Source organism: Typopeltis vanoorti, chromosome 13, assembly GCF_054136105.1.
Source record: "Typopeltis vanoorti isolate ZY-2024b chromosome 13, IOZ_Tvanoo_1.0, whole genome shotgun sequence".
Lineage (NCBI taxonomy): Eukaryota > Metazoa > Arthropoda > Arachnida > Uropygi > Thelyphonidae > Typopeltis > Typopeltis vanoorti.
In genome coordinates, this window is record NC_143561.1 from 51,750,477 (window position 1) to 51,776,847 (window position 26,371).

General features: G+C 36.2%; 1 protein-coding gene across 4 annotated transcripts in view; it reads left to right on the forward strand.

Annotated features, from left to right (window-relative positions):
- Positions 1-26,371, forward strand: part of LOC150100148 (putative polypeptide N-acetylgalactosaminyltransferase 9) — a 187,151-nt gene that overhangs the window by 124,540 nt on the left and 36,240 nt on the right. For 3 of the 4 annotated variants that reach the window (XM_090402384.1, XM_090402385.1, XM_090402387.1), the window contains 2 exons: positions 23,145-23,324; positions 25,820-25,951. In XM_090402384.1, coding sequence (XP_090258510.1) covers positions 23,145-23,324; positions 25,820-25,951 — 312 coding nt within the window. The remainder of the gene's footprint in view (positions 1-23,144; positions 23,325-25,819; positions 25,952-26,371) is intronic. The other variant, XM_090402386.1, reaches the window with a different exon arrangement.

Sequence of the window (26,371 nt, forward strand, 5' to 3'; positions counted from 1 at the left end):
TGCTGCATTAAACTGACAGCCCCCATTCATTTACCCATCTATCTAGCTTATTCAAATCCTCTTGCAGGGCTACCACATCTGCACTATTACTAATAACCCTTCCCAGCTTTGCATCATCAAACAACTGAATATTCCCTTGCAATCCATGGACAATGTCATTGATATAAAGGTTATACAATACAGGTCCCAGTACTGAGCCCTGTGGAATCCCACTTGTAACCTTCTGCCTCTTTGATATTGCTCCACCATACACAACTCTCTGATACCCATCGGACAGCCAATCCCAAATCCAGTTGATCAATCTGACATCCAGACCCATGTGCTGCAACTCGAATATCAGTTTATCATGTGGCACCCTGTCAAATGCCTTTGCTAAGTCTAGGAAAATGGCAGTATATGCCTTTCCCTCATCTAATGCTCTTGTAACTTTATCATAAAAGGCTAGCATATTGCTAAAACAAGAGCGTCCCTTCACAAATCCATGTTGACTCTCACTGATAACATTACCCTCATCTTCCCAATGCTGTATATGGTCCCTGACTACTTTCTCCAAGATCTTACTAACTACTGATGACACACAAACTGGCCTATAATTAGACACTTCCAGTCTGCTACCACCCTTATGCAATGGCACTATCTTACCTTCCTTCCATTCTTTCTTTGGCACCTTTCCTGCATTCAGACTTTCATTGAAAAGCCAGGTCAAAGGCATTGTCAGTTCCCTAGCACATTCTTTCAAAACTCATGATGAAATACCATCCAGTCCCACAGCTTTACTGACATCCAGAGTACTCAGTATTTGGAACACACTCTCCTCCTGCACCTCTAAACCTCGAACCTGCCCTAACCCTCTAGTATTGAAATTGACTCCTCCAGGATGAAATACTCCAATAAAGTGTTCATTGAACAATTCCACTATGTCCTCTGCATCAGTCACTCTATTCCCATTTTTATCCCACAATGTCATTCTTCCACAGTCATTTCTCCTCCTACTGGCCACATAGCTAAAAAATTCCCTAGGATTTTCCTTGGATCTAAGGGCCAATCTTTTCTCTTATTCCAGTTTCACCTTCCTTACCATACTAGTCACTCTCCTGGCCTGTGTCTTATATTCTTCATGCATCTTCTCTTCACCTGTCTCCTTATATCTCTTCCATAGCCTCTTTTTCGCATGCAGTTCCTGTTTAATATTGGTTGTCATCCACTTTACTCCAAATTGTATCCTCTTCTTCACTCATGGAATACAGCTTACCATTGCTGCTAACAAATATTCCTTCACAATTTCCCAAGCACTAATGATATCCCGGCCTTCCAATTCCTCCCTCCCTCCACGAAACTTCTCCAAGTCGACGTCTAAGACTATTATAATTACCTGCTTTATAATTCCATATACATTCCCGTCTCTTTGATATTCCTGCAGTCTATTCATTTTCCAAGTCAAATCCATATGGTCACTCTCTCCAACTGGTGGGAAAGATGTCTCAGTTATTATCAGCTCTTCTGATGCTATAACCAAATCCAAAACTCTTGAACCTCTTGTTCTCTCTGTTACATGTTGCCTAAGACATTTGTCCCTCAAGAATTGCAATTTACATTTGTGGTTCCTTTTATATCTGCATTCATATGCTTTAATATTTTATAGGCATTGGGTCTTATTTTATATATATATTTTCTAGCTATGATATAAATTTATCCCATCTTTCTCTGTCTTAAACATACCAAGAAATTATATACTTGGTTTAATCTTTTATCCAAGTGTAAGCAAACAAAGTTTGCACCTGAAGTATTTTCAGGACTGGGGTAATTCGTATATAGAAGCTAATGACTTCACATCACTTGCCTTAGTATCCCATAATGCAAAGCACATATCCTTACAGTATGTATAATGCTATGCATTATGAGAAAGATCACTACCCAGACCGGTTTCGACCTTTATTGAGGTCTCTTCAGTGGGAGCCAAACCCAGAGGTGATACCCAATGAAAATATTTCCAACAACTTTCTCTAATCCAGAGTAATTTAATAATAAGGTGTGACACCCTTTTGGCAACTCGTATATGAAAATATGACTTCTACATTACTTCAACCTTGGTATCACCTCTGGGTCTGGCACCCACTGACGAGACCTCAATAAAGGGCGAAACCAGTCTGAGTAGTGACCCTTCTCATAATGCATAGCATTATACATACTCGTAAGGATATGTGCTTTGCACCTGAAAATACTTCAGGTGCAAACTTTGTTTGCTTACACTTGAATAAAGGATTAAACCAAGTATATAATTTCTTGGTATCTTTAATTTATAGTACAACCAAGTGAAAAAAATTCCAAGATCTTTCTCTGTCTCTGTCTCATTTCTCTTTTGGCTATTGCTCATCTTTTTATATTCAATTTCATCTTATTTTTTACTACTTAACCAATGTATGTAATTTTTTATGGTATTTTTTTATGACTGTCACATGCAATAATTTCTTTCATATGATTCCATTTTCTCGATGCCTTCATTTTCTTGTATTTTTTTCCAAATAATTATTAATTCTCTGTTGGCTTAAATTTCATCATAATCATCATCAAATTCCTGACATGTACCCTCAATGGATGTACAGGATATGATAGTACTAAACGAAAAATTTACATCACCACTAACTTCCATCTGTTACCTGTGAAGACTCGAGCACTATCTGATATTATATTTCTGTTTTCAAAGGCAAATCTTTCCTTAAATTTCTTGGCTTAAACTTCTTATACTTAAAATTGGTTAGTAGTCTTACATTGTAATTGGATTTCGTTTCTCTAGTTTCTCTTTTTTATTTTAGTTCTGTATTTTATTTTTATTTTTTGTATTTTTTTGTAACCAATTTGGTGGAAACATTATTAATGCCATTATGCCTGCACTAAATAAGGATCTGTAACTGTTTCTAGTCTTCTATTAACTTTAACATCTAGAGGCTTGCAGCTTTATTATTTGCCATAAAGTAATCTATTATTTGATTTTTGTCTTCCTGCACATGGTGTGCAGGAAGACATTACAGCAATCCCTCGATTAATGCATCATTTTTTTTTCTATACCGAAATTCGATTAGTGCGCCTCTAAAATTTGATTAGTGCACTTATATACATCTTAAAAATAAATGTTACATATTTAAAAAAATTTCTGTGTATACATTTTTATAGCTATTTTTTAAATACAATCACTCAACAGGATGAAATAATTTAGTTACCGATTTAAAACATTTTACAAAGTTATTTTTTTAATGTCATACTACACTATTTCCATGTACACCAGTGGTCACCAAAGTGGTCGATATCGACCCCCCAGGGGTCGATAGAATAATATAAAACATCATTGTATGGGTAATATTTAATTTGGTTAACTTGAATTACCTCCATCATGAATGACAACACAATTAAGAGTGAATTTTGGGAACAGTGACATGAATAGGACCTGTAAGATGGAGCAAGGTCATGAAAATAGTTACGGAGGCCAATCAAGTAGGCCAAAATGACGTATTTACCAATAAACGGATGTCGGTGGTTCCCGACCGGCCGGAACGGCGGGAGCGAGATTGCAATACGTGCGTGGTTGCTTATTTACTTATAAAAAAAAAAAAATCAGCTAACGCCTTTTTATTCCTGTATATGGGGAGTAGGCGAGGCCATTTAGCCCTATCTAACTTTTGGAGACTGAGTGGGCAGTTCAATCTCCACTGGTACCAATCAGAGATAGATGGCCCAAGGCTATCACTAATTAAGCGGTACTCAGTGAAGAGAGATGGCTCAAATGTGCCGCCATCTCGTGGTCCCTAACCCTAACACAATATATTTAATGTCTGAAATAATGTGGGTTCCACGGTCGATTTTCTTGAGTTTACAGGACGAAAAACCCGAGTTTCCGGGAGGAAAAACCTGCTTGCCCGTGCCAGAGATCGACTAACTTGGGAACCGGTCGAAAAAAGGCTTAGAAAAATTTCCTCTAGTCGCCGACTAGACTCGAAACCAAGTCTTCCTTCGTGCGGCCAAGCGCCGTGGTTGGCAAACGCCACATCCACTGAGCTACACAGGCTCTCGCTTATTTACTTATACTTACACATATTCGATCCCATCTCATTTTTGCGCATCGACATACAAGTGAGCGTTAATGTTCTAAAATTCTTCAACATACGTATTAAAATTCAATAGTTATTCATTCACGAACTAAACTTCTCTATGTTGAAGAGTGAGCAGGGCTGGTAGATTTGTCCATCCTATAGAAATATGTGAGTAGGTGTATTTAGACATTACTTTTGCTTACTGACTTCAATTTTAATTATTTTGTTACAACCCCCAGTAACCACAATGGCAGCTTCAGATTCTAAAAAGAAATGCAGACAATATTCGTTAGAATATTTGAAACTTGGGGATTATTGCTTCATTAAGAAACGAAACGAGGCCTATGTATCTTCTTTGTGAAAAAACTTTTATTAATGATGCAATGAAACCAGCAAAAATGAAAGATCGTCTTCAGACTCCATCCCAATAAGAAAGATAAAGATCTTGACTTTTTTAAAGAACTGAAAGAGAAATACACACATCGACCAACTATAAAATCATTTATGAAAGCACCTGCCAAAGCTGACAATAAACAAGGATTAACAGCCTCCTACAATATTTCTTTTAATATAGCAAAAAAAAAAGAAAACCATATACAATTGCAGAGGACATTGTTATACCCTCAATCAAAGAAGTAATTGAGACCATAGTGAAAAAAGATTCTGGCTCTGTTTTAAAATGCTTACCATTGAGTGCGAATACTGTGACAAGACGTATTGGTGAAATGGCTGAAGATATAGAAAAAACTGTAGTATCAGAACTCAAAAATAGTAAGTTCTCCATCCAACTTGATGAATCTACATTCGATAGTTCTATTCTTATGGCTTATGTAAGATATTATAGTAAAGCCAAACATCAAATTATTGACGAATTTTTATTTGCAAAATATCTTGAAAGTGATGGAAACGGGGTTGACAATTTTTCAGCGATTGGAGGAATATTTAAATAAGTATGATATTCCATTTACTAATATAACAGCAGTAGCCACAGATGGCGAAACCTTTCTGAAAGAAAAAGTTCAAAGTGTATGTACTATGTACTATTCACTGTGTGTTGCACCGAAACTATTTGGTGGCAAAAACTCTCAGTGACGAACTGCATGATACTCTATGAGTGTGTATTAAATCTATTAATCAAATTAGAGCTCATCCTCTTAAATTCGCGATTGTTTGCCAAACTTTGTGAAAAAAAATGAAGTATCAAACCAATTACTCTTGCATACTGAAGTAAGATGGTTGTCTAGAGGTACAAGTCTACAAAGATTTGTTGAGTCGTTCGACTCAACCCTAGAGTTTCTCATAGATGTTAATTTGTTTTTGAGTGGTGAACTGCAGAGAAATAAGAATCATATTTTCTATTTGACAGACTTAATTTCAAAATTTAATGACTTTCAGACCCGTCTACAAGGTAAAGATGTCATGATTATTCAAGCTCGGACGGTTCTTTTAAGCTTCCAAGCTAAATTAGCCTTATTTAAATCATCATTGTTACGAAAAGATTTTCAGTACTTTTCGAATCTATGGCAATTGGAAGTAAAAGAAGAAGGCTTAGAAATATACACAAAACATCTTCAAAATTGGAGCGATGATTTTAAATTGCGCTTTGCAGATTTTGAAAACATGCACATTCCAGGTCGGGTTATCATGCCATTTTCTGCAGATATTGAAAATATCGAATGTAACTTCCAAGATTAACTTATTGAATTGTCAGTTGATCTTGAAGCTAAGATGCTTTTTAAAATTAGAACTTTAAGTTACTTTTGGACGAATATAAATGTAGAAAATTATCCAAAACTTTCTGAAGTGGTACTCCCCTTTTTGCTTGCATTTCCAAGCTCGTACATGGTTGAAGCTGGTTTGAGGCATGTTAATTCCATTTTAACAAAACAAAGAAATAAGCTAGATATAGAATTCCGTGGAGATTTAAGGCTGAAACTTACTAATTTTGAACCCAACATTGCTAACCTTGTCAAGGGTCAAAGCACACCCTTCACATTGACAATGTTAGTAAATTGTATACTAGTTAATAAGTTTATTAATAAGTTAATAAAAGTCTTATTTTCATATAGATAATGAAGAGTGTATTATTATTATTTTGTTATCTAAATTAAATTTTATATTTTATATATTATTTATCCCTCCTATCAAATATATAATGTTAAGAAGGACGTCAAAAACAAAAACGTATTCCTTTGACGTTAAGCCAGTATAATAATATATACTATATTATACATACAATAAACAATGTAACTATAAAATAAACAATCTAAAAACTCACACAAGCTTCTTTTTTGCTTGTGCTATTATAATTACGTAATAGTAAAATAGAGGGGGTCGATAAAAAGTCAAGAAACCCCTGAAGGGGTCAAAGAAGTTTGGCGACCCCTGATGTACACTATGTTCCAAATCTCGTTCATATCTCGCGCCTCCTTTGCAATTACAGTAACCTCCGACTTACATAATACGCGTACGTCGGGGGGGTTACGTAAATTCGCAGTTACGTAATAAATCTCAAAAATTACAACTACTAGCGTGTATGAACATGTTTGTGGCTTTTGCGTCTTTGACATCCATTGCAGTATGCAACGACATAATGTTAACTAGACTCGGCATTCACAGCAAATGTAACGAATAGTAACAGGCAGTGACAGGTTACCGATAAATGCTGTGAGCAGCAGAGGGCAAGTGCACAAAAGCCGTAACATTCAAACTGAAACCTACCAATTAGAAATAAGGACTCCGTAAACAATTCCTCCTTTTCCCGACCCATCAGTAGTCCAAGCCTCGAGCGGTTAGTTTAGTCACTTGTTTATCACCGTCAGCGTTCGTTGTTTATTTACCCTTAAAATGGTATGTATGAAGACGGGAAAATTATATCAACCAATAGCTCGGAATATAAATCGACCTATTTCGACAGTGAAGGATAAAGTTCGCATTGTTGAAAGCATGAAAGGTGCGGTAACGTTGAAGGGCACAATCATTACCAAGAAGAGGCTGGGCCCGATTTCAGAAATGAAGAAATTGTTGTCTCATTGGATCGAGGATCTGACACAGAAGCAGATACCGTTGAATTTTCTGATTATCCAGGAGAAGGCTAGGTCTTTACATAAAGATTTACAAGAGAAGGCCAGCATCACGGACACGGAGAGTGCATTTAAAGCTAGTGCTAGATGGTTCGAACGATTCAAGAAGCATACAAATCTACACAGCATCAAAGTCACGGGAGAGGCAGCAAGTAAATTTCCCAAATTTCTGGCAGAAATAATTGACGAGGGGGGAATATTTGCCTGAGCAAATATTTAATGTTGACGAAACGGCTCTGTTTTGGAAGAGGATGCCAACTTCTTCTTCTTCAACCTTTTGGTTCTGTCCACTGATAGATGAAGGTCTTGTTATAATCTGTAATTTGTCGGCTGTGTTATTGTTATATCCTTACTTTCATATAATGTTATTCGTAAATCGTAAGTTTAATCTTATTATACATTAATTTACCGTTTCCTGAATCTATCCTTTCGCTTACCTAAAACCTTATACAATCAAGATCCTACTGGCTACTCTATTGTTATATCGCTATCTCTCTATATTATATCTTATTCTACCTCTATAATAACTCTCCTTCTAATCTATTGTCGTGCTCCTAAAATACTAATTGAGATTTATTTCCTCTTCGGATATTGGCAAAATCCGAATTTCGCTGTGCCAGCCAATATCCTATAACAGAAGAGACTCTTGTTCAGGGAAATAATTCAAAAATAAAAGGGATATACACAATAATTTATCTCACGCTAGCGCTGTGCAGATTCAGTTAGCAGTCGTAGACCGAATCTCACTTAAACAATTATATCTAAATTCCTTCCCGCCAAAAAGGTTCAATTTCATAAGTGGTGGTTTGAATTCGTAATCAGGTATAACTCAGGTATAAGGAACAAAACATTTACAGTCATGTAAGCTTAAATACTCAATGGATCAAAATTCACTCTAAGTTAAGGGTAATACTAAATCACAATGAATCAGAGCAAATTAAATCCTTCAATTATGAAAGGATTAGGTTTAAGCATAATACTACTACTATATAATTCCCTTCACAAGTTACTCACAGAATACTTATTTAACTCTTTCATGAATACTCTATCAAATGATTACCTTAATTCTAAATTTTATCTAAGCAAGTCTAGCCATTCACAAATCACTGCCTATTTAACAACTCTTCTTTGCTCCATAAGGGCTTAATTAATTCAGTCAAATTCTCACTAAAAGTTCCCTACTAGTGTCCTTTAGTTACAACAAACACAAATTTCCTTTTCTTCTAAACAAATTTTAACATAGAACGAAAACTCTTACATTACCGGATCCTTTCAGATTTCATGCCGCCATCTCATGTAGGTCTGGATTATCCTACTGCATATTCTTCGGCTGTCTTTGCGCCTGGCAATGTGCTACGCCTTTTCTTCTAATTTTTTCCGACTGCTGCGTGCTGTCTACTGCTCTGCAGGAAACTTTCTCCAATGGGACATTCTGCTAAGGCTCGATTCCACATAGGCTGTCATATCGCGATCAGCTCTGCTTGAAAATCTTCAAGCATTCTCAAGAAAAGAACCTGCCGTCCGTCTCATTACCGTAGCCGACCCACCGTTCTCTCACGAATCCTCCGACAAACTCCCCTTAAAACTCGAATCCGGCACTCGAAGATCAAAAGCCCCTTTAAACGGCGAGCTTCGTCTTTTATTTGCCCTATTCGGGCGCCCTCTATTCAATGCGGTTTTCACCCACAAACCCCATCGTTCATGCCCGTTGGGTGATCCTACACTCTCGCTAACCCTGTCCGGTTACATTATTCTAGGTAGGCGCTCTGACGTCATATATCCGCGTAGGTATAGCCTCCATCGCTACGCTCGACTCATACCGATTATACGCGATTATTCTGGATTACTTTGTAAACTTTTCTCGAAATTTCGCAAAGTACTAGACAGCTTACTTGGGAATTACAAATAACCTAGCAATAACTCTCACAATATCGCACACATGGACTATGCATTATTACAAGACATAAAACAACACTATAATTATTAGCTGATGTGCAGATATCTCCTTAATAAGCAGTAGTTTGTCATGTTAAATCCTGAATAAAGAATTTACTTGTAAAGCTCTGCATTCAGGATCTAACAGTCTCCTCCATGATTTTCCAGATCACTCAGTTTTCTGACTCTCCCATCCATCTCACTCCTGCAATTTGTTCCAGTTCATCCCTCCACCTTCTTCTCGGTCTTCCTCTTTGTCTTGCTCCATCCATTGGTCTCCACTCTGTTGTTTTTCTAGTCCATCTCCCATCACTGCATCTGGCAATATGGCCAGCTCATCTCCACTTAGCCTGTTTAATGTATTTTACAATATCCATGAGACCTGTTTGAGATCTTATCCAGGTATTTGTCTTCCTATCTTTTAATGTTATTTTTAGCATACTTCTTTCCATGCAATGTTGTGTTGTTCTCAGCTTTTTGTTTAGGGCTTCTGTTAAAGTCCATGTTTCTCCTCCATATGTTAGGACAGGAAGTATGCACTGGTTGAAAGTTTTCCTTTTTAGACTTATAGGGATGTCACTTCTGAATATGTCTTTTCTTTGGCACTTCTCAAAGGATAACAATTGGCCCAAGTATACATATGAAGTAACTTGTTCAATTTCATGGTTTTCAACTTTGACAGTTCTATGGTTAATATATTTATTAATCATTATTTTTGTTTTTTTTTTCTCTATTTATTTTTAATCCAATTACTCTGGAGGCTTCATTTAGCTGATTTAGCCTTTCTTCTATATCTTCAAGATTATCTGCTATTAGGACAATATCATCTGCAAATTTCAGAAGATGCTGTCTTTCTCCATTTATGTTTATTCCTTTTGTTTCCCAATTAAGGCTTCTAAAGACTTCCTCTAGTGCAGCTGTAAATAATTTTGGAGATATGGTGTTGCCTTGCCGGATGCCTTTTTGTATTGTGAACTTTTCACTGTTTTATATAATTTAATTACAGAAGTTGCATTATTGTAAATATGTTTTAGTGTTTCAATATATGGTTTCTCAGTTCCCTGGGTTTCAAGTGCTTTTAGTGTTGCAGATGTTTTAACTGAATTAAGTGCTTTTTCATAATCTATATAGGCCAGGCATAAGAGTTTATTGTATTCAATTGATTTTTCAATGAGCTGTCTTAATGTGTGAATATGGTCCAAAGTATTGTAATTCTTTCTAAATCCAGCTTGTTCACAGGATTGTATTCCCTCTAGTTGAGATTTTATTCTATTATTTATAATTTTTGTGAAAACTTTATATATGGTTGGGAGTAGGCTAAGAGATCTGGAGTATTTAATTTCTTCCTTATTGCCCTGTTTCAAAATTAATATTAGAAGTGAATTGTTCCATTTTTTTAAAATTTTTCTCTGTTTTAGGCATTTATTAAAGATTTAGTCAGCTGTTTGATGACAGAGCTTCCTCCCAGTTTTAAGAAGTCTTCCATAATTCCATCTTCTCCTGGGGCCTTTCCATTCCTCATTTCCCGCAGTGCCATTTCCACTTTGCCTTGTAAGATCTCAGGGGCATCATGTTCTTTCTCACTTGAGTTATCCATAGATGATTCTTGGATGTCACGGTCTTTGTCTTCATAGAGTTCAGTATAAAATTCCTAAATTCTTTTGATTATTGCATCTCTATTTTTTATAAGTTCACCATTTTTTCCTCTTACAGCAGCTATTTCCTTTGTTCCAACTGATAATGTTTGGCTTAGGACCTTCATATTACTATTGTTTTCTATTGTTTCTTTAATTTTTCTAGTATTATATGATCTAAGTTCATGTTTCATCCTTTTATGTATAGTTTTACAAATTTCTGCATGTTCTATTTTATTTGTGTCATTCAAATCTCTTTTCATATCTCTTCTTTTCTTCATCTGATCTAAGGTTTGCTGTCTTAATTTTTCCTCTCTTTGGTGCCTGTTTACATCTCCTATTTCTAGTGCACAATTCAAGATAGATTTTATTAATATTTCATTAGCATCATCGATGGTAGTAGCTGTGTTTAGCTTTTTTAGTTCATATTTGAGTGATTTTCTATAACATCTTTTATTGTGGTAGAGGTTTTGTAGATTCACTAAATTGGACTTTTTTCTGATGAGCTTATTCTGTTCCCATTTTTTATTGATCCATACTTTTGCCCTCACTAGTCTGTGGTCACTTCCTGCATTAAATCTATTAAGCATTTCGGTATTATTTATTATATATCTTCTGTTGCAGAGGATGAAGTCTATTTCATTGTAAGTTTGTCCATTTGGGCTTCTCCAAGTCCATTTTCTTTTGATTTTCTTCTTGAAAAAGCTGCTCATAATAAAGAGGTTATTTTCTTCTGCGAATTCAATAAGTCTTTCTCCTCTTTCATTCCTCTGTCCAAATCCAAATTTACCAATTCAGTTCAGATGGTCATCTCTGCTTCCAATCTTGGCATTAAAGTCACCCATTATAATTATGTAGAATTCTTTAAAATGATTTAATGTGGATTCTAATTTTTCATAGAAATATTCTATCTCTTTAAATGGATGGTCCATAGTTAGGGCATATACTTGTATAATTTTCAGTTGGTATCTTTTATTTATGAAGAGACTTAGTTCAGCTATTCTTGATGTTATTTTATTAACAAACAGGACATTTTCCTTGATTGTTTTATTTATTAGGAATACTACACCACCAGTTGAGTTTATGTCACATTCACAGTGGTAGAGTAGATGTCCGTCTTTTAATCGCATGAGAGTTTCTTCTTTCCTTCTTATCTCTGAAAGGCCCACACCCATTTTATATGGTCCAATTCCTTCATCAGTTCTTCCAATCTATCATCATCATCCCATAGAGATCTGCAGTTATATGTTCCTACTAATATCCTTATATCATTGTGCACTGTAGGTGGACTCATTGTAAGTTTGTTCACAGACATTTATTGCAAAAGAGGAAAAATCTATGCCTGGATTCAAGGTCACAAAAGATCGGATCACTATTATGATTGGCGGCAACACTTCAGAGGACTTGAAACTTAAACCGCTTACAGTGTACTATTCCCAGAGACCGCAGGCCTTTAAGAACATTGATCCGAGTAGGCTGCCTGTAATCTGGAAATCCAATACCAAGGCTTGGGTTACACGTGTGCTGTTCGCAGACTGGTTCAATAACCACTTCATTCCCCAGGTGAAGGAATATTGTGCCAAGAAAGGAATCCCATTTAAAGTGCTTCTCCTCCTGGACAATGCCCCCAGCCACCTGGAAGAGTTGGATGACTTTCATTCTGATGTAAAAGTTGTTTGCCTGCCTCCTAGAACCACCGCACTGTTGCAACCTATGGATCAAGGCACTATTGTGAATTTTCAAAGCCTACTATCTGCAGTGTATGTTTTCCCAAGCAATCAAGGCCATTGATAGTGGTGAGGGAATTATTCTACGTGATTTCTGGAAGAATTATAATATCCTTGACGCTATCAAAAACATTGGGGTGGCATGGGATGAAGTCAAGTGGACAACAATGAACGCTGTGTGGAAGAAACTCTGCCCAGAAATGGTGCAAAATCGTTTAAAAGAAGGAGAGCAGACAATGACTGATACAGTTGTTGAGTTGACACAAGAATTACAGCAAGTGACGGAGACGTATTTGCAACTAGCGGAGCAATTAGAGCTGGAAGTGGATAACGTTGCTGTTAACGAGCTTCTTTTGAGTCACGATGAAGAGCTTACTAATGATGACCTTATTCAGTTGGAGGCATTCTGAAATTCCAAAGAAAATACTATGCTGATTGAACTGCCAACTCCAGATGATAAGAAATTTACAACAAAGGGACTAGCTGAGGCTTTTAACCTGATAGACATGGTGTTAGCAAAATTAGAATCCATGGATCCGAACACTGAGTGGTTCGAGAATGATAGGCGCCGTATCCATTCAGATATGTCTAGCTACAAGGCCATCTATGATGACAAAAAGTGTGTGACCACACAATCTACTCTAGACATGTTTGTGAGATGCCGTTCACAATAACGTCAAGATGACAACTCAGACGATCGCGACTACGCTCAGCCTTCAACATCGAGAGGGGTAGAGTTGCCAGAGAACAGCATTTCTCTTCACAACCATCCACCGGCGCTGACTCTCCCACTACAGAGCTAAATTAGCTGTACAAGATATTTTTTATTTAGAAAGTGTTATTTCAGTTTGTTTTTATATTCTTTTATATATTTTTCATACTTTTATAGTTTATATCCGAGTAAATACTGCTGCATGATGTTTCATTTATAAAATAATACTGTGTATATCTGTATATATTTTACGGTTAAAGTGATAAATCCGGTTATTATTAATAATTACCGGTTAAAGTTAATAATTAGAATTAATCACTTTAACTGGTTAAAGTGAATAATTCCTAGAGGAGTCTGGTAAATGTAATAAAAACATATTTATAGGTTTTATATATAGGTTTTCATTCTCAATAGAAATTATAACAGGTTAGGTTAGTTTATAATGAAAAAAGTAAGAAAAGTACTTCTTTTGCACTCAATGAAATCAGAAATCATTATAAACTAACCTAACCTAAACTAACCTGGATGTCGCATGTCGAACCAGAGTGTAGTCGTACTTTGTCGTCGGCAGATTAATGAGGATGAAAGATAAACGTTGTTGTGGGCCAAGATTAATGATTGCAGGCCGATAAATGGGGATAACAAATAAAAGTTGTTGTGGGCAGATGAATTGGATAAATAATAGATAAATCAGAGAAGAACTGATGAGTGTTTTTCTCCATTGATGAGGAAAGAGCAACGGCATTTATCTATTATCCTCATTTATCTGCCCACAACAACGTTTATTTGTCATCCCCGTTTATCTGCCCGAAATCATTAAGCTCAGCCCACAACAACGTTTATCTTTCATCCCCATGAATCTTCCCATGTTAAACTGACTACACTCTCGTTCAGCATGCGACATCCAGGTTAGAGAACAAAAACTTTCAGTGCTAAGGGACTTGAATCATCGGAGTGGTTTTTTCCGTAAGCAAACTCTCACTCGGTGCATAAAGTATTTACTAAAATAAAGAGCCAAAAGGGTTCACTTCAGCGATGCAAAATTATATAAATTAAGTGAATATTAAATCCAATATTAAATTCAAAGCCGAATATGGAAACTATAAACGTTTCGTGCGAAAATTGACCAGAAGAAGCCTTTTGGCTCTTTATTTTAGTAAATATTTTACGCACCGACTGAGAGTTCATTTATGGAAAATACACCTCTCTGATGCTTCAAGTTCCTTAGTACTGAGAGCTTTTGCTCTCTTAGGTTTCTGCCTGGTCTCTGACGAAAACCAGTGAGTTTGAAACAGCCAGTCCAGTGAAACCTTATCGAAATGGACCAATAAGAGGCAAATATACGTCTGCTTTGAGAGTTTGTGCTTTAGCTAGGGCAACTCGTAGTGGCAAGTGTGTTTCCACAAGCTCTCTGGTCAATTTTTGCACAAAACGTTTATAGTTTCTGTATTCAGCTTTGAAATGATGCTGGATTTAATATTCACTTAATTTATATAATTTTGCATTGCCGAAGTGAAGCCTTTTGGCTCTTTATTTTAGTAAAGTATATACTTCTCTTGTCATGTATTCATCAAAGTATTTATTGATATCCTTGCACTGTTCCTCTAGCCATTTTGATTTGTCTCTCTAACTGCCTTCTTCACTTCATTGCATTTTGCTCTGTACTGTTCTTCCATTTCCACAGAGATCTCTCTCTCCTAATCTTTAAAACTCTTTTTTTTTCTTTCTTGAATTATCTTTAATGTCTCCTCTGTTCTCTAGGACTGTTTGTTCCACTACTTTCTTGATTGCAGACACCACTTTGATGCTTTTATTCCCCTTTTTCTGTAATCGATTTTAGTTCTTCCTTGAGCACATTCCTACACACTTCCCCTCTAATTTCGTCACTCAGTGTCTCCATATCTCTCTGATTCTGAAACTGTGCCTTTGCTTGTTGCTTGAGTTTCAACTTGATATTGGCAATCACTAAGCTATGATTCTTGAAACATTCGACACTACTAAACTGATGTGGTCTATCTCTTGTTTATGAGTATCATGTCTAGCATGTTCTTAGTTCTTCCATCTGGTGACAGCCATGTTCGCTACATGCAGTCTTTTTGATGGAAATGAATGATATAAATTACCATGCCATGTTCAAGCCAAATTCAAGCATTCTTTCTCCTTTTCCATTGTTTCTGCATATTCATATTTGCCCATTATTCTTTCCCATCCTTCATTGTCCTTTCCAATCTTCACATTCCCAATCTCCTGAAGTAATTAGTATATCTTTCTTTGGTACTATTTCAAGGTTATTTCCAAGTTGCTATAGAATAACTGTATTTCTTCTTCAGTGCTTTCTGAAGGAGGTGAATCACACTCATCTGCCCAATCTTAATGGCTCATTCAGCCACCCCTAACATGGGGAACAGATGCTGTTTGCAGCCTTCCATTATGGATCAGACGCAGCTGTTGCTTGTTGGTCCATGGGAGGTATTTCATTTCTGTCCTACCACTCACATCTGAGAGGCCCCTATTTGCCACCTGGGTTTTCTGCTCTCTAAGGTTTTCAGCCCCCCCCAAGGGATGTGTAAAAGTAGATAAACAGAAATAGAAAATATTATTATTATTATTCGTGACACCTCCAAGGAGTCCAAAGACTCATTGGCATATACAATTAATGGGGAAATGTTGCAGGAAGTAAAACAGAAAGAAGAGAGATCCTGGTGTTCTGGAAACTCGAAATCATGGGTAGCATTGCTAAAACTGTGAGATTCATATATATATAAGAAGCTAGCAAAATGTTCTGGAGACTATTGCAAAAAGTTCAGAAGTAGAGGAGGAGAGAGAGAGAAGATATGATTCAGAAGTAGAGGAGAGAATACTGTAAAAGTAATCAAAGATTATAAGGTTCATATTATTATATTATTATTATTATTATTATTATCATCTGACCTCCATTGCAGGAGGTCTACACTCTCTTATGCCAAAAGATCGAGCCCTGCCTTTAACTCATTCACAGTTTCCAAACTCACCACACTTTGGCAATGCATTCCACTCACCAATCGCTTTCCATGCAAAGAACCTACTTCTCACACCCTTCTTAAACATCTCAATCATATCTTCTCTCTTCTCCTTCTATTCACATGACTCTGCAAATTCCTTCCTTCAATCTGTCTTCATATCCCATTCCAGAGACATTCAACACTGACTTATAGAACCTTTAAGATCCTCAATTTCTTGAAAAACTGGAGACCAGACCAGATCTGTGCACAGTAGTTCATATTCAGCCTTATACAACTGAACCATAACTAATGCTTTGTTTCTACATATCAAAGTTCTCATCATCATCATCATCATTGCCATAATCCATTGTGATGTTCTCACAGTTTTAGCAATGCTACCCATAACTTCAAGTATCTCTCTTCCAGTACACCAGGATCTCTTCTCTTTTACTTCCTGCAACATTTCCCCATTAATTGTATACTCTGCATTCCATCATTTCCTACCAAATTTCAAGATCTTACATTTTGCAACATTAAACTGGTAACACCACTCATTTACCCTCTTTCAGAGTCCATTTGGATCCACCTGTAAAGTGACAACAGCAGCTCTCTCTACCATACTTATTCAAATTTGAACGACAGATTTTAATAAGTGTTTCACATTTAAATCCTGATCATTTATCTAAAATTTTATTAGATATGTAACATATCTAACAAAATTTTATATATATTATGTATGTGTAATCTATTGGATTCAAATAGAATGGAATCTATTCGAATGGCTAAAGTTGTATTAAGCCATTCAAAATATTGGAGTAAAAATTAAGTTTAGATGATTGTCCTTGAGCCTCCACAGTTAATTTTGTAATGATGATACTCTGGTTGGAATGACTTGTGCTCAAATTCCATCTAGGAAGTAAAAATAGAGCTCTTCAACTTGGGTGAGTTAGCATGCTTTCTTTTTTTTTTTTTTTTCTCTATTAAAACCTGAGATTTTCATCTCAAAAGAACAGACTAGCAGGCCAAAGAATACATGTAATTTCAAATATAACAGGCTATGCTGATATGATTAACTGCCATATTATAGCATTACTTAGGTTTTCAATAAAGCCAAAGTTACTTGCCTATAAAAGTCATCAAGCCTAACACATTATGATTGTCTATATGTATTTATTAGTATCACATGGTTCCATTCTACAATAAATGTCACATATATGAGGGTTATAAATAAAGTAGTGGCAACATTATCAGGAGACATAGTTAGTAACTCATATGTTACCAGCTATGCAGTTGGTAACATCTGACAAATAGAGGTGCTAGTTGTATGTACTGCACATGCACACAAGGTGACACAGCCCATTCTAACAAGTGAAGAACTGGTTAAAGTAACGTCTCAGTATTCAATGCTCTAAGGCAGTGGTTCCCAAACTTTTTTGATTCTCAGTGCCCTTGCTGAATCCAGGTTTTCTCAAGGCGCCCTATGTCAAATTCTAACCACTTTGCGATATAGCGAATTATTATTTTTTAATTAAAGGGTGTAAAAATAAATAAAACACATATTTAAGATCACAAAAAAAGGTAATTGAACAAATTCAACTAATTATCATTAGTGGGATGGATGAGCTTGTTGATCACCTCACATTTTCTCAAATCTTGGAATCAAACTGGACACAGCCACCCTCATTTCCTTCTCCACATTGATTTTCGCATGATACTTAGTTTTTATCACAGCGACCGCAGAAAATCCAGCTTTGCACAAATAAGAAGTCACGAATGGAATTAAAATTCTCTGAACTTTTTCACTCAGAAGGGGATATTCATCTTTTACTGATACCCAAAATTCAGTTAATTCCATTATGCTAAATTTTGTTTTCAATGTATTGTCGCAAGACAACTCAATAAGATTCTCTTCTTCTGCAGCAGTAAATTCAGATGGAGCACTGGCATTAAATGGATCTTGAATCCATGCAAATTTATTGATATTATCATTTTGAAAATATTTCTCAAACCAAGTAATAAGCTGTGATAAGTGTTCTTCAAAAATGGATTTCATACCACGAGAGAAAGAGGTCAAAAACTGTTGCAACAAGGGGAAACATTCTTTGCCTCCATTTTCATTCATTTTTCTTTTCCATAGTTTTAGTTTTTTTATAAAAGCTGAAATTTTCTTAATTGACTTTAAAAGGTAGCTGTTGCATTCCTGCAGAGAGAGAGATTCAGAGCATTCATCTTTTCAAAAATATCACATATGCATGCTAATTTTACCAAAAAATCTTCATTCACAAAATTTTCGGTATACTTCGGTATACTTAATTTTTTTTTTAAGAAAAATATAAATTTCCTGTTGCAGTTCAAACGTATGAGACGAAACATTACCACGAGAGAGCTGTCATGAAGTGCTGTAGTACAGCAAAGACGTGTGCTCGGATCCCATATCCTCACATAGTTTTTTGAAAAACCTTGCCTTCAACGGCCGAGTTTTTATAAAGTTTACTACATTCACTACATATTCTAAGACCTGGTTCAATGTAGGACGAGTGCTTCCCTGTGAATAACGCAATGGGTCCACAGTGCATCAGGGGCTTTGCTTTGAATAAGTGCCTGCAATCCTCCATAACAGCCGGACATAGAACGAGCACCATCAGTACAGACACCAACACACTTAGTCCACTTCAAATTATTTTCGGATATAAAAGTATCAAGGATCTCGAACAAATCTTGAGCCTTAGCACCAACAGTGATACTTTTACAAAAGAGAAGGTCTTCTACAATGTTATTACCATCTATAAACCGTACATAGTAAATCAAGTGAGCATCATTATTATGATGCTCACTTGATTTGCTATGTACTCTCATTCAGCTGCAACCCAAATTCCTTCCCTTTTATTTTTTCAATTAATTGATCATTGAGGTCCTCCGCTATATGCTGTATTCTACGAGTGATAGTGTTATTGGACAAAGGTACTTTTGAAAGCAGCTCAGTGATCATAATGTTTACCATATCTACAGCAGCCGGTAGAATGAGTTCTTCTGCAATGGTATATGAGGCTTCTTATATTTTGCGATTCTATGTACCACCTTGTAAGATGATAGCAAAGCATTGCTTAGTATTGATGCCTGCTTATAAAAACTACCTTTTTGTTGATTTAACTCTTTTAACTTTCTGGTAAAATAATCACGAGATGAACCATGCTGGGATGACTGGTTTCCAAATGGTGTTTCAACTTACTTGGTAGCATGCACTCTGGTGCCAAACTGTCATACACAGTACACACTGCAGCCTCCTTCACCATTGACTTCTGTCGACGTAAAACCAAAGTCCAAATAACTGTCATCGTATTTTCGATATTTACGCTTCTTTGACACTCTTGCCACTATTTGACAGTGTGCCCTCTTTATTTTCTCTCTCACAACGCTTATTACTGTTTAGTAAAAACATCCATTTTTAAAAATACATATGAGAAGAAATACTTCAAAAACTTCACTTGACTAAATCACAACAGTATTCAGTTGATACAATCTCCAAAAAACTAATTCAACACTAAGACCGTGCGACAGCTATTTATATATGAACACAAAGTACCGAGAAAGTTCGAGAAAATACTAAAACAATTAAGAAACTTAATTATTGTAGAGCACCATCTAGTAACCATTTTTAGAGGCTTCTGCAAACAGTTATTACTAAGTGAGTTACTGGTTGGCACCAGGTCCGCTAGATGGTGCGTCCTATCACTTTGAATTGAAAATGGAAATAAAATTATGAAAATTTTGTAATCACGGCGCCCCTGTGAGGACGCTGTGGCTCCCTAGGGTGGCATGGCGTACGTTTTGGGAACCACTGCTCTAAGGTATATTCACAAGATTAGAACAATGATCCTTGGTCAAAGTCCAGGCTGCATGAGGTAATACTGCAAGCAAATGTTATCATGGCCTTAGGTAAGCCTGTGGCAACAGTCCTCTATTGTACCAGATTGTTGCAAGATTGGAGAGTGCATTTCATGTGAGGAGAGATCACTTGGATAATCAGGGTGATCCACCATTTCAGATGAACATATTGAGCTTGTTCAGGGGACTGCTCACAGTTGATTGGCAATGGACTGTTTGCTAGTTGGTCCAGGAAAATGGGATAAATTACCAAAGTGTGGTTTATCCTAAAAGAGAGGCTCAGTATGCACAAAATTTCAGCTCGTTGAGCTCCACATCACTTGACTGAGATTCAAAAATGCACAGGTATGTGATTGCTGTCCTTCATCTAGAATGATATGAAAATGAAGGGAATACATTCCTGAATCATATCGTAGCCATTGATGAAAGGGCTTATGAGACTGAACTGAAGAGGCAATCCAATGAAGGAACCATTCAGGATCACCCCATTCCAAAAAAAAAAAAAAAAAAACTTTGCCTGGAACCCAGCAAAGTTAAAGTCATGCTCATAGTCACTTAAAACATTCAAGTGTCCAAAGGGCAATCTGTTAATGCACAGTACTATTGATGATTTCTGGAGTACCATTTCCATCTGTCTTTAAAGAGAAAGTGATCAAATTTTTTCATGAGTTTTCACTATGTTTGCTGCATGACAGTGCACAACACATCTTTATGTCACAACTGGTGATAGAGATGTTGGACAGGTGGCAATGGGAAGTATTGGAGCATCCTCCATATTCACCAGATATGAGTACTTGTAACTTAGAGATGCCACTAATTTATCTAGATTATTATTGTTTTCAGTCAGTGCAAATAGTATAAAACACCTTCTAAAACAACTTAAGAAAATTGAAGACAGGCATTTATCAGTATAAGATGAAAAAACAGCAATGAAAATGAGGTGGAACTAGCAGAAGACATAGACATGTTAAAAGCCTTAATAGAGTCAAAACCTCACTTGGAAAGAATTCAGACTTGTTTAATGCTTTCATTATTTGTGTCAGTCACAGGAACATTGTCATGTTAGAGATTTAATGGAGTAATACACACTAAGAAAGGATGAAAAATAATATTTAATTCATCCAATCTTTCCTCTCAATCACTGAGACATTATCAGGGAGTACAATATGAGACGTAATACACACAAAGGCAACAACTAAGTTAAACACGTAGACAAAAGACTACAGTCCTAAATAGGTGGGGTACCCCTCTGTGGATACCTGTTGGTGGCCTAGGATGTAAACTGGAATCTTGAAGTATTAGTGTTTTCCATAGCTGATTTCTGAGATCAGCTGCAGATTCTAAAAACAGTCTTTCTTTTCTACAATTTACTATGATGGCGCATGGTTGTCTTTTTGCAATTGATTTTATGAACCACATCTGCAAGGCCTGGTTGACCATAGTCATGACTGCAGATGTATTTTTTATGTTTTTCCCTGCAGATGCTGGCTGATCTGGAAGATCAGCCAGCATCTGCAGGGATGAAAAATAATACATTTTTTTATTATTTTTCATCCTATAAAATAGTAGGCCAACTCACAGCAACAAGGCACTTTATAAAGTCTAGGTACTGAGGATGAGAGAGCTGATCTTTAGTAGAACAGATAAGGGTATCAAGTTTTTGGTGGGGCTTGAAAGCTGTGCAGAGGTTGTATTTCTTTATGATTCTGGCTATTTTTTTCTTAAGATCTTTGGCATATGGGATGATTATAGCATTACTAAATCTTTCTGCAAAGAAGGTTGAGGACTGGGGGAAGTATTGATTATTTTTTTGATGCTGTGGGAACTGTAGCCATTAGATAAGAAGGTGTGGTATATATAATTAAGTTCTGCTGTAAGAGAGGACTCATTGGAACAAAGGTTATAGGCTCTATTGGTTAGTGTTTTAATGATACCATATTTTTGAGAGGGAGAGTGATAGAAAAATTTGTGAATGTATTTGCCTGTGTGAGTGGGCTTCCTGTATGTTCTTTAAAAGATGCTTTGCCATGAGGTTTCTTTAATTCACACAAAAACACAAGGAAATAATAAATAATATTTATTTAAAGTCATACATTCCAACCCAAATATTATTGTCCATTATCATCAGTGGCAACATTAATTACAAGGTAGTACTCAAACAATGGATTCATTTGAAACAGTGAGAGCTGCATGGTCATACACAAAACGTCAAAAAGTATAACTGAGGAAACATTGTATTATTAGTTATTCATCAACTGTATTAAAATTTTTTTTAATGATGTGTGATTAGAATAAGATTCTTCCATATCTTCGATAGTGAGAGGCAGTCATTCTGATTAAAGTTTGGACAGTAAAGTAAGGTCTCAGCACTTTCTTTAAACAAATGATCAAATTTATAGTGACACAATTATGTTGGAGGTTTAATGGATTTTTTACAACAGTCAAAAAGAATTAAAATAGAATTTAATACTTCCTATATTTCCTCCTAGTCACTAGGACATCTACGGGGATTACAAACACAATTAATGTAACATGCACACAAAAACTTACAATACTAAGCCCAACCACGTGGGTGACACTAAAGTCCTATCTAGGTGGAGCGTCCTCACAGAGGGCGCTCCACCTAGATAGGACACCAATGATTTCTGGTGTTGTTACACTTTTTGGATATCCTTCACGTGGATCATCTTCAAAGCTGGTACGGCCACGTTTAAACTTGGCAGCCCATTTCTTAATTATCAAAAATGAAGGAGAAGAATGCCAATAAACTTTTATGAACTTCGAATGAATTTCTTTTGGCATTAAACCTTCTTTTATAAAGGATTTTGTAGCTGCACGATACTCAATTTTATCGATTTCAAGGGATACAGACAACACTTTTGCTTCAGAAAATTGATAGAATGACTATTTGAATGTAATTTGAAGCCTTGAGGGTAGGTTTAAAAGGAAATGGCTCCTTATACATTGGAATCTTCTAACATTTTGACAAGTTATCCAACTCATTGTTACCTAACCAAATTATCATCCTGTTTTAAATTTTGACTAGTTTTCAGTGTTTATAATGGATTCTGAATGACATTATTTTTTATTCAACTATTCCAGACCTGGATGTGTGGAGGATCAGTAGAGATTGTACCGTGTTCTCATGTGGGTCATGTTTTCCGAAAATATACACCTTATAAATGGGAAAAAACAGTACTTATTCAGAATTTGGCTCGTGTAGCTAATGTGTGGATGGATGAATATGCAAAATATTTTTATGAAAGAACTGGATACAGTGTGGTAAGTGCACATAGAATACTTTTCTTGCTTACTATATAATTCTATACATTTTTTTTTTTTTTAAATGTATGTATTATCAGTTTCTGCAAATAGTGCTATTGGTGAATGGTGTATAGAAATAAAGTGAATTTTTAGACACTGAACAAACCAATGGACATAGAATAAATCATATTAATTGATTTCTCATATAATGATGAGAGAGAGAGAAGTAATAATATGGAATGGTTAATGCCAGAAATTGTGGCATTATTTTTGTTGGACAGGAAAAGCAATGACTGCAGCAGTCGGAAAGGGAATTTATGTAACTTTATCATAAAAGGCTAGCATATTGCTAAAACAAGAGCGTCCCTTCACAAATCCATGTTGACTCTCACTGATAACATTACCCTCATCTGCCTATTGCTGTATATGGTCCCTCACTACTTTCTCCAAGATCTTACTAACTACTGATGACACACAAACTGGCCTATAATTAGACACTTCCAGTCTGCTACCACCCTTATGCAATGGCACTATTAGAAGAATCAGCAGTGGATGAGAATTGGTCAGAGTTTTTTTTTTTTTTTTTTTTTTTTTTTTTTTTTTTAATGATGGCCCCCATGCATGAAAGATCACAAGACCTATAATAGTGCGATGTGTGGGCAAGTGATTAAGGAGAAAATGTAGCTTGTTGATATGTTTCTTAAAGAGTGGTAGGTTGTACTCAGTGGAAAAAAACAGTATGGAAGAGATTTCGAAAGAATAAGAGGTGGATGGAATGAAGGAAGCTGATGAGAAGTTAGTTTTGTGTGTTTGGAGCTGGACAGCATATGGATTAGCCAGTGGCTGCTCTTGTTCTTGCATGGTTAGCAGAATGGTAGCAGCCATTTCATGGGCATTGCTCCCCTGAATTGGCTGCTACCATTTCTCTAACATGCAAGAGCAAGAGCAGCCACTGGCTAATCCAATGACACTTTACAAGTCTCAGATCTGATCAACCTTGGAGTATTGTTCCCACATTTAGGGTGGTGCACTGATGATCTCCCTAATGATATTCAGAAGAGGCAATCTGTTTAATAGACAACCCTTCCCTCACAGAGCACCTATGATAAAGTGACTGAAGGGAGTCTGTGAGGGAAGGGTCATCGATTAAACAGATTGCCTCTTCTGAATATCATTAAGGAGATCATCAGTGCACCACCCCAAATGTGGAAACAGTACTCCAAGGTCAGATCTGAGACTTGTAAAGTGTTAGGAGTTGAGAGAAAGAGAAGTAATGTTTAGAACAGAAAAGAACACCAAGTTTTTTTAGAGGCTAAGGAGGCTATGTAAATAGTATGTTTGTGCCAGGATAAACTGGATGTGACAGTCAATCTAAGAAGATACCACTGATCTTGAAAGGAAACTGGAACATTATCAGAAGTGAGAAGGGATAATGTAGGATTTTTCTTGCAGGTAATAAGACAGGCTTGAGTTTTTTCAGCATTGAAATTTACTAATTTGTCTTCACTCCATTTAAGGATGTTGAGGAGATCAGCGTTTAAGTGACTGGTTATGGAAGATCTTGAGGCATTTAACATTAGAGTACTATAGGGTTTATGAAATGAGGAAGAAAAATGAAGTTAGCAAAGCTTTGAATAGGATTTGAAGTCAGAGAACGAAGGTCATTAATGTAAAGTAAGAAGGGTGTAAGTGAGAGCACAGAACTCTTGCACAGAACAAGTAGAAATCAGGAAGTCGTTATTCCTCTTTATAAGTTTTTGTTATGGTAAAATCTGGATTGCTGTGCATAGATCTGGTCACCTGGATTTCTTGGAATGAGTAAGTCATGGAGAAATCAATATCTTAGGATTTTTTCATGGTTGGAAAAAAACAACAACTAAGATATGGATTGATTGATGCATTTAGAAGTTTTAGAATGTAGAAAATTAAGAACTGATGAAATCAGATTTATCATATAACAGATCATCATCAGTGGTTCTAGCAGGCACTTGAGCATCCACGACATTCCAAGCATACTTGGATTTCATAACCATAATTTGTGTATAAGGTGGTTAGCCCTATGCCCATAAGTATTCTTTTGTCTGTAAACTGCATGTATTCTACTGGCCAGTTTGCCTGGGTGTGGGACAAAAAGCCCAAGTTTCTGGGAGTAAAAATCCTGCCACCTCCATATGAGACTGGCTATCTCACCGCAGTTGAAAAGCCCTGATAACAGTTCTTTGCATCCTAGATGGGATTCAAACCCATGTCTTTCCAACCAAAGGGCTTTGTCTATACTGACCGAGCTACAGAGGCTTATATAACAGACCAGTCTGGAAGAAATTGTCGATAGGCAACTAGTAATGAAACGACGAGTGTCTTGGAATCTCATAGTATCTGCTATACTCTTTGAGAGGATACAGTACATGGTGATGATGATGATGATAAATGTACAGTTTGAGTGCATGTGTGTACATCATTTGTGATTACAAGAATGAAGCTATTCAGCACCACTTGAAACTTTTTTTTTTTAGGTAGGTAATTTTACTCATGTCAGCAGCCGTAAAGAGTTGAGGCAAAGGTTGCAATGTAAAAGCTTTGACTGGTATTTAAAGAATATATATCCAGATTTATTTATCCCAGGAGACTCAATGGCATCTGGAAAAGTAAGTTTATTATTAACATATGTGATTCATTAATTAATGTTATTGCATGAAACAGAGTTATATGAGGAATTAAATAAATTTCTAAATTTATGATAATAAGATAGTAGGACTCAAAAAATATCACTATGCATCTTCAGGGATGTTAATGACATCCTTGACATACTTTTTTTTAACAAAAGTCTTGGGGGACATGTTACAAAGGAGTTGTAAAAAGACAAAATTGTTCCACTTCACAAAGGGGGAGAGATTACACTGAAGTCTTTGAATTATAGGCCAATCTTTGTGTCTGTGTGACTTTGGTATTTGAATAGGAATGAGGGCTAGGAACAGTAGCGTTTCTCTGATTATCAGCATAGGTTTGTTAAAGGAAGGTTGGGTTTTAGCAGTATATTTATGTTTTATGACAATGCATCTGTGTGT